Below are 15044 nucleotides of genomic sequence, written 5' to 3' on the forward strand. Positions count from 1 at the left end.
GGCTAAATAAAAACAAGTCAAATGAAATAACTCAAGGGCAACACTTTTTCTTCTGGGATGGAATATGACATGTTGGCACAGACCATCTGTTTCTCTTCTGCACTGCATGAAAACTAATGAAGCCGTAGTGGAAGCTCAGTCAGGAAGAGTATGCTCTTACATGCTTAGCGCCTGTATCTTACCTCTCATACCGTCACACCTCTCACTCCTCTCACGCACACTCCCTGCCGTCACTGTCTGGGGCTGTCGATTAAGATATCAGCTGTTCTCATCAGCTCGTCACGTCTATCAAACGACACACCTTCCTCTTTAGCCTATCATCTCGCTGCTGTCTTCTTAAATATGATTCCCTCTCTCTGCCTGAGTTCATTCATGCTGTTTTCCACTTCTCCATCCCCGCCCAGGCTTCATCATTTCCTCACCCTCATCAGCCTCAGCAGTCATCAGCCACCAACACCACCAGTGTCTTTACCCCAATTTTGGGGATTTATGTTGCTGCTGCTCAGGGCGATGCCCCTCCATTACAAAACCTGCCTGTGGCGTCTAAGCGCAAAAGACTTTGTGATAAGACTTAATGATCACATAAACAATTATCTGTACTTCATCCACTTGACATCTCTTTGTATTTAACACTGGCAGGTCTATGCTGAATCATTTCCTTTCAGCATGTTTTCATAAAAACATAAAATGAAATACATGTACAAGAACTATATTTCATATATTTCTTTGATTTGTTTTAATTTAGGCGCTTTAGGTTTTCCATAGATGCTCTGTTTGGTAACTTTGTAACGAATACAAACATGCAGACAAACACCGAAGCCTCACTGACCTGAGTGACAAAAGCATGGACGCCCAGCTTCCCACTAGTGAGCAACCCAACAGAGAACAGTTATCTAAAGAGCGACTTTACAAACATTATGGGACTAGCTGTGAGCATGCAGAACAAGCAACTCGGCAGACGCCTCCATGTTTACCAAGTCGGGTCAGAGTGGTCACACTGGACAAGCTGGAATTGGAGACCAAATGTAATATGTGCTTACAACCACAGAAGACAAAAAGTCTTCAAGAGAGTGGACTGTTAGAGGGGTAAACCCTGGCAAGAGATATAACTTTTTGTCAATCAGGTGGATAAAAAAGAAAAATGTACATGTACATTTGAGCTATTCCTTGATTCATTTGTTTTTTTCTTTCATTTCATACATGGTTGCCTTACATCTAGTCACAGTGGGCACAGAGAGAGGAACTGACGAACCCAGATGGAAGTAATGATGGATGATTGGAAAAGTGGGATGTATAAAAGAAATAAAAACGAGGATGGGCTGGATAAAAAAAGACGTGCAGTGAACAGACCTTTCGGACTACTTGGATGAAGTCCTTGGCGCTCTGTGGGCTGCGGCCCTGCAGCTGGCGTGTGCAGGCCTCTAAGGAAGATGCGTGGGCTACAATCAGCACGTTGTTTCCTGCAAAGAGTGGAAACCCAGGCAGGATGCAACATCAGCCGTGGACAAACAATGAAGTAAAGGTTCACCTACACAGGCTCAACAACCTCTTCCAGATGCACCAGGTGCGTCTCTCACCAGTGTTTTTGCAGTCTGACAGGATATCTTTGGTCACTTGGTAGCTCCGGCTCATGTAGTTCTCATAGGGCTCAGACACAGTGAGCTTGCTGACTGGGATCAGAGGTCTGTATGGAGGCAAATACCAAGACTCAGCAAAACAACTGCACATTAATAATGATAAATAAGAACTATGTTGCAGCTCTAGAGGTTTAGTTCTGTTGGGTGCCTTTGAGTGGAGGCGTTTGTTGGCCTTGCTGTACTGTGGTTTGGGGTCACCACTGAAAAAAGATGAAATTCATCACCAACACACAAAAGTAAAAGCTATCTGCAGATACGTACTACAGAGCTGCAAAGGATGTGTTTGCAGGGCAGGCAGAGCGGATAGACAGCTCAGCTACAGCTGCAGGTAGTGCATGTGAACTGTACGCTGCTCAAATATTTACTGAGTATACAGAATATATATACATATATACATACCCACACTGTATGTGCAAGTTCCGGTGCTGCAAATGCAATGCACACACTCTAAACTGATAATTACTGAGAAAAATAAAACAGAAGGGATAGTAATGTTTGATGCTTTGGAATACATTTTTTGTATGCATTAAACACTACACACATAGAACAGTGCAGCACGTTCGGCGTTTTCACCTGACACCATTCCACTGTTTTGTTTCTACACGTGAAAAAGAAATTCTAATGTAAAAAAGCCCACAGTCAAGGATCAGGTCCCATTTTCAGGGAGCAAGATTAGTGGGTCAGCCATCTGTCTTTGGGCTTCTAGCAGGTTTTCTGAAATCACCAAGCTGGCTCTCTTTTAACCTGTTAAGATCACCGTGGAAACCTATGCTGCACAGCTAACCAGTGCAAGTTAACGTCAGAGGATCAGATCACAGCAGGTATGCACCCTGGGGTAACCCTGGGTTAGTTAACCACAATAACTGCCCAATAAATAGCAATTACCCAGTATTAATCACACACACTGTGAAGTAGCTCAGTAACGGCTCATCTGAATATAACTGTTTGCTACTTACAATACTTCATTTCCCTGTGGGTATCGCGGATTAAGCTAATGTCACGTTAAGAACTCCATGTTCTTCTTGTGTTTGTTGACCTTTCATGTGAAAGCGCTCAGAGCTGCATCAGTAAACTCAGAGTTAGCAGAGCCAGCGGAGAAGCAGCGTCATGCAACCAGTTATCCAGGATACTGATGTCAGGCTGAGCAGTGCCAGGCAGCTCGAAGACAGTCAGACCGTGTTCTTTAGGAACGCTGCACACTTTTCAACAACTAACATGCTGCTATATATGAACTTCACTTGATTTTTTAGACACAGCTGGTTTACACAACTATATGAAATGTGAAAATGATTGTGCACTATTTAAATCTATATATATATCAGCTAATATTATCAGGCCTAATCAGCCATCAGCATTTTTTGTTGTGAAAGCCTTCGACACAACCTTTCTGACAGCGATGTAGGCTAGCTGCCAGCTCCTACATCGCAACAGATGAACGTTTGGAAGAAATGTGGTGTGATCAGAGACTGTGAGAGTAACTGTCAATGGCTTTCCTGCTTGTAAAAAGTGCCAAAAAGTATTAGCTGCATGCTAGGCACATCGTTGCTGGGGGAAGCCAGGTGCTGCGCCAGTTGACTGATACATTTCCAAGAAGACAACTATGCCAGAACAGGAGGACAAGAAGGCCATAACCCAGCTACTTGTAAAAATTGTGCAGCAGATCATTTAATACTCTGTGTGGTGATGGATTCAGCGACCTGGCACAGGGCTTGATTGACACTAGCAAGCTGCAAAACTGGACCTGTGTAAGACTTGGACGCTTTATAGATCATTTTGTACAGACATTTTGCAGATGACAAACACATTTGCATCACTAATGAATTAGATTAAATGCACTCAATTGCACATTTTTTTAGCTGTTTCTATCACCTGTACGTTGTGTCCACACTGAAGTGGGCTGCAGCCAGGTCAGTGGGCGGTATCCATGCAGGGAGAGAGTTCCCAGAAACCCACTTGGTCCATTCAAAAAGCCCTGGTTCCACTCGCACCTTCAGCTTACCATCCTGCTGGAGACCTGTTTACACAGACATGACACATCAGAGCTCATCTTAAAAGCAAACACTAGAATTGCATGCTTTGTGGTTGTATGCCTCCCCCATCAGTCAAGCAGTTTACATCCATGACAGAGGACTGATAGAGAGCTTCATCACATCGTGCAACAACAATCACCTGAAGATCAACATCAGCAGAACTGATGGGTTTGAGGTGGGCGACAATGCTTCAAATATGGATGTTGCTGCAGAGAAGCTACAAACTGTAAAACGCGGAAGCTTCAGAAAACCCGGCAGCACAGAAGATCTCTACAATCAGCATAATTTCAAGGTGGATGCTAAAAATTAGAGTCACCAATTCAGTATCTGACCAAATGTGAAATATGGTCACAATCTCTCCTTCTGCTCCTGAGTTCTGGTGCTGAATAATGACCAGAAAAGTGTTTTTATGGATTATTTTTCATTAACTTTTGGATATAAAATGTCATCATTTCATTTTTTAATCCTGAGAAATTTGTGTGAAATCATGTCATAATTAGAGTATGAATTCTTGGGTTTTTTGTGGTCACTGTGACCTTTGACCACCAAAATCTAATCAGTTCATTCTGAGTCCAAGTGAACGTTTGTGCCAAATCTGAAGAAATGCCCTCAATCGTAACGCTTCTCGTAAACGTATCCCTGGGACGTATAGACGGACGACGGACACCCCATAAACACTACGCCTCTGGTCCTTCTGAGACCTCTTTACATGCCAACACACTACAATAATTTTAGTACAGTTCATTTGCTTAAATTCAACATGAGCACCTTTCTCCTGAGATCAAATTTAGCGATCAATGAGTAACCCTGCTCCATGACATTTTCTTGAGCAGACTTGTCTTACCTTTCAGGATGTTCTGTGCAGTCTGAACACATCGCAGAGAGGGAGAGCAGTACACAAAGTCTATCACTGTGTTGCTCTCCAAGAGGGCCTCACCTGCAGAAACACATATTTAGCACACACACATCACACACAAAATGCAATAACAACAACAACAACAGGTGTAGCACCTCATTCAGATTGACACTGGTGACGTACCCACTAGTCGAGCCTGCGTGGATCCAAACACAGTGATGGGAGCGTCCATGTCATAATCTCTCTTGTCTCCCCACAGCGGCAAACTGGGAGGCATGTTCAGATTGGAACGTACATATCGACCTGCAGGACGGCAAAAACACACGCTGTCAAATGTAAGGTGGGTTCTTCTTCATTACAGTGAAATACACCAAACACTCATAATTTCCACCTACACCTCTGACTTCTCACCTTTACTGTCGGAGCAGAGGGAGAGCCAGTGTTTGCCAAAGACCACATCCATCCTCTCACCATGCCGGCAGACAAAAAGTGTCCTCTTTGGCTGCCGAGAGTGACTGCCACTGATCCGCAGGACCTGCTGGATGTAACAGCAGCAGTACACAACAAGGCCTTGTGACATTTAGTAATAGCACGCATGTAAAAATTTGATGATATAGTATTACATTATTTTTTTAAGTAGCTATAAGCTACGAACACAACTACCTGCATTGGATGGCAAATGAGACTGAGGCTGGGTGTGTCTCCGGGACTTGTGTTATCAGGGCGTCGGCTGTCCAGCAGTCCGTCAAACATCCCTCTCTCCTTGCTGGTCCTGTCACTGGGCCCACAGCTGAAGAATGAATGGGATCTATGGTGGGAAAGGAGAACAGACCTCAGTACAACTTGTATTCACTTTATATGGGGGTGTGCTACAATAAGAGTAAAACAATAAGAAACACATAGGGCTCTGCCCACCCATGGAAGACCCAGGTGTCTGACTCATCGGCCAAGCTGACGTAGTTCTCAGGCAGCAGGCCGGACAGCCCAGAGGCCAGCGAGGTCCCGTACACCCAGCCCTCACTGGTGCTGCTCTGATCCACCGGAGACATGAAGACAAAATCTCCGGGAACCAGCTCCAGCTCATCCTCGTTCTGAGGCATGTAGGGGTACATCACCCGCAGGGTCTGCACAGACGTGACAAGTATTGGCTGAGTTACTGACATTCAGAACAAATAATCATGTATCAAAATGTCTTGATGCTGGAGGTTAATGGATATCTGTGACCTCAAAACATGCATTGTTAGTAGGAATATCAGCTACCTCATGGTTTGCAAAGCGAATGTCCCGGGAGAACAGGACTGCCAGCCAATCGCAGCCGAGCTTGACTTCAATGCCCTTGGCCAGTTTCTCCAGTGATGGGAGGTGATTGGTGGGGAAGTTGTAGGCCAGAGTTACGTGGAGCTGCTTCTTGTGAGGCTCCACGTGGACTTCTGGAGTTGAAAAATATTCTGATCAAGATGCAGCAGTAGAGCAAAACTGCACAAAGCATCAGAGGCTAAAAGCAACAAGGCTCAACATCCACATCAGATTCTGATGACACGCTCTAATCCGTCTCTTTACCGTAAAACAGAAATATGACAGAGCATTAGCCCTAACACCACGGCTCTAATCTGATTTGGCACTTAGCTGCCTGAAACACTTTTTGGCAGTCAGTCTCATTTTCCCCTGTGTTTAAAGAGAACTGCAGTGACAGATTGAGCGAGTGCTTTAATAACCCAACACGACGGCAATCATTTACTGCCACTGCTGAAAAAGACAGCTGGTCACCACATATTATGCGGCGAATATGACGAACCGATGTTGACAAACTCTGAGCTCGGGCTTCCTACCTGCCTTCCTGGCAGCTTCTGTCGCGAAGTCGGCCGCAAACTGCTTCAGGATGTCGGCCACCTGCTCCTCCACGAAAAGGCCGATGAAATTGGAGGATGTGTAAAGCTCTAGAGGCAGCGGGCTGGGAAATCGACCCCGCCACTGCTGGACGGTGGTCAGGAGGGCCTCGCATAGAGCTTCAACTTTGTGGTCTGCACACTGTTTGGAAGGAGGAAGCGCAGTGGGAATGTAGAGTTAAGCCTTGAGACATGGAACATGCTTACTTTATCTTTCTGCTAAAGACATGACAGGACATTTATGGAAATTACCACAGTGCTTGACTGATATGTGGCGTCAGGTGCATGAGAGGGAGCTGTGGCACTGCTGAGAAAGTCAGGACATTAAGAAAGAAAGCTACTGTCCATTGTCTCACATGCTGCATCAGTGATGGATTTTAAAACGTATTTTTCTGTTGAAAACTAATAACTGACCACCGCACAGAGATGACTATAGTGGTAAATTGCCAAATTGCATCATGAGGTGCATTAAACACAATGATAAAGAAGGAAATCATGCAACCACAATGCATCTAATAGTTAATCTATGTGGGGCATGAGCTTAGAACCTTTGATGACCTTTAACATCAACCTTCATAAAACCCAACAGCCTCAGCTGAACTCTCCAGCTCACCATGAAGAACTGGCACAGGGTGATGTGAGGGAAAATGTTGTGGGCTTTGTTTTTGCCACAGGTGACCCGACTCTGTTGCCAGAAGTGGGAGAGCTGGTTCTGCAGAGGTCCGCTGGGGCGCAGGTAGAGGACAAACTCCCTGGGCAGAGGGTCGTCCAGGAAGGGGTCGTCCACATGGGAGAACAACCTGGAGAGCGATAGCGATGAACGGAATGAAGGAAAAGTCTACTGTGCTGTGAGGACAGTCTTAACACAACGCCTTTATTTTTCTATGTTCACACAGTTTTCAAGAAATTCTTCCAGATCAATTGTGGCACAAACATAACCTTAAAAGAAGAACTGCGTAGGAACACAGCCCTGAGTGCAAATGTATATTTTATTACTTATTCTATTTAAAAATAAATACTTAAATGAAATGTTTTTCATAAGAGACATAAAATGAGGCTGCTCTTCCAGATACATAAAATTAATCATTTAAATCATTTAAAATCATGAATTATCCTCAAAATACTGAAGCTCTGAAGTGCCGACCAGACAAGAACCCTTTTACCAGCTTTACCACCAGAGGGCAGTATACCACACATTTTCCCCTGACTTGTGATGTGTACACTGGTCTTGGTTTTGGTACTGTTTTAACTTACCAGTCACATGCTGCTTGCACACTGCGACCTCCTGTTGATACCAGAGCCTTCAGTCTGTAAAAGAGCACAACAAAGAAAGAAAAAAAATCTAATTATGTCCTCCACAACACTGACAACGTTCACCCACAACTTACCGATCTCCATTCTGAGATGTGTGCAGCAGCAGCAGCAGCGTATGACTGGTACGTGCAGTGTGACAATGGGAAACCCTGAGGAGAAACCTCTCTAAGGTGTCTCTGTCTGAGTCGAGCAGCAGAGGAACACACTGATCTTGTTGTCTGTACAGTACTTTGTATCCTCAGGAGTTTTCTGTCAGCCGATGGCAATTGGAAAAAAATCATCCTGTCTTAAGGGAAGTTTCCAAGACAGGACTTTGTCTTATCTTTCTATTACAGAAGAGATCTTATCTCAGACCTCTTATCTTATCTTAAGAAATCTTAACTATAACTGACAGCACCTGTCACAGCTGTATCTGTTAATGTCCACAAGACTGCCTGTATCCGTGATTAACACGTAATATGAACAAAGCTCCACTTGGCATTGGCCAGTTATAATGGACAAGAAAAGACGGGCGTTCAGTTTTAACTTCGATGAGCTGGAGGCATTAATTCTGTTGGTGGAGGAGAGGAAACCCCACCTTTTTGGGAAGGTTTTTTTCCCAATGACCTTTGTGAGGCTGCGTGACAGGCTGTGATGTTAGAGACAGATCTGCAACGTCAGTCTGAAAATCAACCTTAGCAAAAATCCCATCCTGATAGGCCTCTGCAGAGCCAGATGTAGCACCTCCATCAAATTTAAAATGAATTGTCTAGGCAGTTGATGCATACCCATTTACGAACGGTCCAGGAAATTTCAAACGTCAGCCTTTCAATCAGAATATTTTGGTGTTCATGTTGTTCCCTGTCTTCTTGTCAGTGCCACACAGACCTGACGACAGTGCTGCTGCCATTTTTCGCACTTTGAATTTAGGACAAGGTCTCCAGTGCTTTCCAGTTAGGAAAGAGTATGTTTCTTAAATGCAGTTAGGAAACGTCATCCTGATAGGAAGGATTTCAGACTTAGGTTCTATAATGAGGTCCCTGTTCTGCAGTAACACCTATGTGGGAACTGTAACTCTGTAAACAGCTAGAGATGCAAGTGAGGACTTTAAAGGAAAAGTTTTAAATTTGTTGACTGAACAGAACTGCCACTGGAGTTGGGTACACACAGTGTCACTGGAAAAGGGAAACTGGTGAATTATTCAATATTTTCCTGGTATGACTGGCTGAAGTGAATATCTAAACAGAAGTTCAGCAACTGTCAACTCAGACTGAAAAACATTACAATGTCAAATGGAAATGTGTGTTTTCCTTCTCTCTCCAGTTAGAGCTTAGAGAAGATTGCATCTGGCAGTGATGGAAGCAACAAACTCACTTTTAAAACCTTTCATGTGTGCTTCTATAAACATCTGTTGAAGTCAGCGATGGTTTCACTTTAACAACTTTAGACTGATTTAATTTATTTCACTACACTTGATCCTAAACATTTGTAACCAATACAGACATCAGGCACAGATCAACAGAGAAATCCATTTGTCTTACATCTGCAAGATTGTGCAAATGAACGCAGAATTAACTATACAGCTGCATTAACTGATTCTGACACCGCTGACGTGCTATCAGCTTGTCAATACTGTTTTATAAGCCAAAGAAGAAAGCTCTCTAGTTAAATCACTTCAAGGCAGAAAAGAGAGAAAATGTCGGAGGAGATGGTGTGTAAGACCACTGAACCAATTACATCTAACATCAGTGTACACGCAGTATGGCAACAGACATTACTCAGAGCTGGCAATCATCATCTGAGGTTTAGCTTCAGGTGGAAGCCTGCAGACTGTAGCAGCTATCTGTAAACTCATGTCAAACGGACCAATCGCAGTTGTTGGGGGCTGCATTGCTGCGACGTGTGGTGACATTTCTGGGGAGGTGCTTGCAAAAAAAAGAGAAAAACTCTGCTTGCAACTGCCTGTTTTGGTCCCCACCAACTCCTTGAGAGAACTACCGACTTGTTGAAGTGGCTTCATCAGAGCGCTTTCTCTCTGAAAACACTTTGCTGCTGCTGGAAAAATGACGAGTTGCAGCATTAATCTAATACCTGTATCTACCAACACGCTGTGAGGCGACTGAATAATGCCACTGAATTATGTGCTGTTTACATTGTATGACACGAATTTCAGAATCAACATTCTGACTGTGGCCACGCTGTAACTGAGTGAATGCATTTTATTTCCAAGCATGCACAAATGTGCCTCGGCTTTAGGCTTGATGATGTCATTCTGTCGGTTGTTGGTCGATGCATCTACTGCACTGACAAACATGTGATGCGGGTCTACAGTGTGGTGGCTCTAGCAGATTAATCTCTGATTTATGCAACAACTGCAGCCTTTCCTCTGCCCAAACTGAAGTCAAACAGTTCATAAAATCCACCCAATTTCAAGGTAACGCTTTGATTTAAGCAGGATATTTTTATCATTCTTTCCACTCCCACCGTTGGATACAAAAGGTCAGAGTGCGTTCATGAGTAATTGTAGATTCATGTCATAACCAGGAACTGAGAAAGACAAAATGTGAGCAGAGCACGGGCTACTGGCAAACGAAGTCTGGGGGCAGAACAATATGGATCACAAGTCAGAGGAAGCATCAGTTCCTTGTAAGCTCCTTCAAACCAGCGTGGAAGATGATACATAGCATGTGTAGGAAGAAATTAACACAGATTCCTTTCATGACGAGGAATTGATGTTAATGACTCCTCTTAGCCACGGCGAGGGACTCGGTTACTTGTGAAGGAGTTTTTCATCCATTTGAAGTGTGTTATTACTCCAGTGAGGAACCTCACTGTGCATTTTAAGATGTTCTGCTGTTAGCTGTGTGTTCGCTCTCTGGTTGAATAACTGAAAAGATTAATCAGTGAAGAAGTCGCAGAAAGCAAAATACAGTATTTTTCACAATCCTTTAAGAGTGTGGTGTGAATGCTGAACTAACGGGCTTATAACTGCTTTCTGATTTGAATAAAGCTGTTTAAGGCCTGATTACACAAAACAAACAAGGTTAAAGCTGATTCATTTTGCCATGGCAATTACGCAAATTTTCAATTGCTGGGATGTGTAATGCAGTTACAGAGACTAAAGACTGGTTTAAAAGAAAGAAGCAGAGAGAATAGTGATTTATCCATTCATTGCCTCCATCCTTGCTCCTGCAACACCTGCAGGCTCGGCTGATAAGCAGCAGGAGGAACTGCAGATCAGATTATTCTTATTAGAGCCAAAGAATCTAATTAGCTGCCACTCAGGAGATAAGAGCTTGTAACATGCTAATGTGGTTTTCATCTCTGGGGAGCAAGTAGCTTCCTCAGCACTACATGAGATGTTCCCGTGGGATGGGCTGGGTGGAGGTGCTACAGGGAGGCGTGTGTTTGTGTGTTGGCACACATACGGCATACGCCTGCATGCTGACATTGTAATAGGATTTGATTATTACACGTCTTTGAAGGTGGATGCTAACATTCTTGGATTGAAAACCAATAATTTTCTTACAAGGTGTGCTAATAATCTGTATATATATAATCTCGACAATGGATGATTTTAAACAAAACTGAAGGGGAAAAAAGCTCAAGCACACAATATAGTGTGCTACTTAATACTTTGTGACATAATGGTTAAAATTACAATTAATTAATAAATATCCACAGAAATCTATTGTTCTGTGTTATTGTTAGTGTGTCTATTAAAATCTGAAACATGAAACATGGGACATACATATGGCCAGTTTCAATCCTGATTTTTAGTGCTGTGGCTACCCTTAATATATTATACATGACATATAAAGGTTTACTGTCCCAAAGACGACGTAACAGGTTTTGATAAGTCCTTTAAAATGTTTGGCAAATATGATATATATATTTTTGGATTTAAGGTAATTAAGTTAGGACCACTTTAGTGGTATATTTATTACACTGTGTGAGTGACATTTGGTTGTACGGCTCTGTTCTGGGTCTTCCCTGCCCTTTCACACACTTATGTGAAAGGCCTGAAGCAGAGAGAGCACCTCTCTGCTCCTCCATGTGTCTACATTGAACAGCCATAAGCAGGGAGACCAGCAGCAAACACCCCACAGAGAACAGAACAGAGCAGACATCAGTGGAAACAGAAACGACATTGATTAGGTCAGACATAGCATTAAAGGTGGAGCTGAGGTGAAGGAGGGTAAGCGAGGCTATGACAGCTCAAATAGAGCGCCCTGTTTGAGATGTGCCAATAGGGTGCAGGCAGAGATGAGCTGTCAGCTGATGTGGGCTGGTTTGAGATCAGCTGAGCGGCCATCAGCCAGTGAGGCTACAATGCAGACCGAGTCTGACCTCCATGGCCTGCCTGGACTTGCACCGTGCATCCTTTGTGGTGAATAAGAAGCGGATTCAGCATTTGGCCTCAAGCTTAGGTTGGAACTGCCTTCAAAACATAATTAAGACCTTCATGAGACACTAAAACCTTTTAAAGTGACTCACCTAGCAGGCCGGATAAGGTGGGATTTTACAGACCTGACTCTCATTGTTTAATATGATCATGTTGTATCACATCAGCAGAGGGCAACCCTGATTTCTGACACTACACTTGTACTGGAAGGTAAAGGCAAAACTGTCCTGCATACACAACACGCAACCTCGACATTTCTCACAGTTGTGACCACAGCAGAGGCTGCCAGAGATATCACAGTCAGCTTACTCGTGTGCTAGCGGCTGCTTGGGTTTTAAGAAGCTGCCGCGTCCCGCAGGTGTAGACCTACATATCATTGCATATGTGTGTGAGAGAATCAGAAAGACGGGAGAGAGCGCGAGAGGCAGCGGCTGAAGGAGGCTGTTTAAGGAAGGGACTTAAACCACTTCAACACACACCCACACGCCAACAAACAGCATATCAAGCCAGAGACAAAGAGAGGCTCTGCCACACACCGGCACCTGGGTAAAATTTACCTACGTGACTGATGACCTGACGTCTGACTGAAATACAACCAGCTTTTACAACCATGAGAAAGAATTGAAAGAGAGAAGTGGGTCCTGTGATACACAGACATTCAATTTGTCACCATGTTAGTCAGTGTGCAAGTCATTTACTGTAAATGCTCACTCAGATGTATTTTTACTGTGTCTATAAGAAATGTAAAATACAGACCACCATTCCTTTTTTTTAAGTGTCAACACTGGAATTAGAAAATAAGGGAAATGTTTTCCAGCGCCCCGCCCTGGGCTGTCCCCCCACCCGTACCACTGTCCACATTTTGTTTTTCAGAAAGGTTATAAATATGGGAAATTTACAAGGAGGAGAGAGGGGTACAGTATGGGATAATCCCAGGAAAAACAGAAGTGCTGACAGGTCAGTTTATATAGGCCACACTGCTTAAAGGTGACAGTGTGTGTATAATTCCTAAACTAGGCTACAGTCACATGTCATGCCATTATGCAGATGTGGCGTATCACTAGACAAGCATCAATAATCTGACCTCTGAAATACGCCATTGTGGCCACAGCACAGTGGTTATTCATCAGTTATAGGAAGCAGAGGTTCCTTATTTGTCATGACAAATGTACAGCTCAACAGGAAAGAGGCTCCAAAGGTGGAACAAGCTGCTGTGTCAGAAGTGACTTTAAGACAGGAAGACATAATACGCAGAAATTCATTGTAAATGAGTTTCACTGAATTTGCCCGTTAATACCCATTAACATCCACTAAAGCAAAAACACCAGAGTAAAAAAGTGTGAGCAATGGATTGAGCTGCTCAAAAGTAAGCCGCTAATGTTAGCATGTCCAGCTAACTAGCTTGGTAGCCATGATAGCAACCTGACCGAGCATTACTTCCAAGGCCAAGGAGCATCTTACTCTAAATTATTTGTGGGGTTACAGGTTATATAAAGAACAAACAAAACAAAACAAAAACCTTGTTTACGACTAGCATATCCACGTGTGTAGCATTTCCCCACTGTGTGAATGCTTTAGTTTAAGCATTAATTAGCGTTAGCAGCATTAGCAGCTCTGACCTGCTGCTGCTTGTATTTTGGGGGTTTTTGCAACCAGCAACCAAACTGAACATCGAAAACTGTTGTGTGGAAAAACTCACCTACTAACATTACAAGTGAAACATACTGTCTGAAAAAACAAACTTAAATCATAAATCTAATCTCTAAAATCTAAAGATAAGATAAGATAAAACTTTATTCATCCCCAGCCACGGAAATTTGGAAATTACAGCAGCAGGTAATAGCAGTTGGAAAGAAAAATAGCAACAGATATAGAGAAATTCAAAAAAACAAATACAAAATAAAAGTTGACTACATATATATATATATATGTACATATTGATGGACCAAGTATGTAAGCGAAGCAGCTACACAGGTTTATGTTAGCATGGAATAACAGTCTGATCTTTCATTTTTCCTTATTGCACTGGCAATGCTCGGGCTAACTAGCTCTACACTTTAATACAAAAACAATTACATTTACATGGTGAGGATGATGAGATTTCACCCAGTTATCCTTAGCTTCAGTCTTTTAACTTTGTATCAGCTTGTATGCTTATAACCACACATTTAACATTTTACAGGGTGCTCATGTCTTAGCTGCATGTCAAGGGTTACACTTGAAGATAAACAATTGTAAATCCGGTTCATATTGAAGATTTTAAGTTGTGCCCAATTAACTCAATTTATAACTATGTATTTATTTGTTACATTTTGTTTTACAAAGTTAGGAGAGCAATGTTTAAGTCAAAAATTGTCACACAAAAGTAAGACATACAGCTTTTTCACTAAACACTGGTATCAGATGAGGATTGGTACTCGGTATTGGCAGACAGCCAAATTCAGATATTGTGATTGGACCAGAACTGAAAAAGTGCACTGATGCATCCCTAACCAGTACCTCAGCCCCAACATCCAGGAGGAGGTGGAGGTTGTTAGCACACAGGCTGCAGAGTCAAACCATACCACGATCAAAGGAAATTCTTGCAGATCCCAAGAGTAAATATGCCGACACCTGCAAAATTTTATCAGAAAGCTCGGACGCTTCACCAAATTTCACAATGTCCAGCAGCAGAAAGTGCGGCATCTGGCTTTGCACAACAGGCTGCACTTACATATTTCCAAGAAATATGTGTACAATCATCCAAGAAGTCACAGAAAAACCTACATCAACAAGACTTCTCTGCTGACTTCTCCAGCCTCAGTTAACGAGTCCACATTCAGAAAGACGAGAATGATAACAAGGCAGAAAGCATTACTTAGCAAGACAAATATAAATGTCAGATGTGTGAAAAACACTTGAACGATTCTAAGGACTTCTGGGACGAACAGATGAGTC

General features: G+C 43.0%; 1 protein-coding gene across 2 annotated transcripts in view; it reads right to left on the bottom strand.

Moving 5' to 3' along the window:
• The window catches only part of LOC121608883 (ubiquitin-associated and SH3 domain-containing protein B-like), a 46107-nt gene that overhangs the window by 5909 nt on the left and 25154 nt on the right, over positions 1 to 15044 (bottom strand). Inside the window, exons 2-13 of one of the 2 annotated variants that reach the window (XM_041940300.1) lie at positions 7664 to 7717; positions 7023 to 7209; positions 6353 to 6551; positions 5784 to 5953; positions 5439 to 5647; positions 5187 to 5331; positions 4935 to 5058; positions 4707 to 4826; positions 4512 to 4604; positions 3507 to 3651; positions 1578 to 1684; positions 1351 to 1460 (exon numbers count right to left, since the gene is read on the bottom strand). In XM_041940300.1, coding sequence (XP_041796234.1) covers positions 1351 to 1460; positions 1578 to 1684; positions 3507 to 3651; positions 4512 to 4604; positions 4707 to 4826; positions 4935 to 5058; positions 5187 to 5331; positions 5439 to 5647; positions 5784 to 5953; positions 6353 to 6551; positions 7023 to 7209; positions 7664 to 7717 — 1663 coding nt within the window. Of the gene's footprint in view, positions 1 to 1350; positions 1461 to 1577; positions 1685 to 3506; positions 3652 to 4511; positions 4605 to 4706; positions 4827 to 4934; positions 5062 to 5186; positions 5332 to 5438; positions 5648 to 5783; positions 5954 to 6352; positions 6552 to 7022; positions 7210 to 7663; positions 7718 to 15044 lie in introns of both variants that reach the window. The other variant, XM_041940299.1, reaches the window with a different exon arrangement.

This window comes from Chelmon rostratus, chromosome 7 (assembly GCF_017976325.1).
Source record: "Chelmon rostratus isolate fCheRos1 chromosome 7, fCheRos1.pri, whole genome shotgun sequence".
NCBI lineage: Eukaryota > Metazoa > Chordata > Actinopteri > Chaetodontiformes > Chaetodontidae > Chelmon > Chelmon rostratus.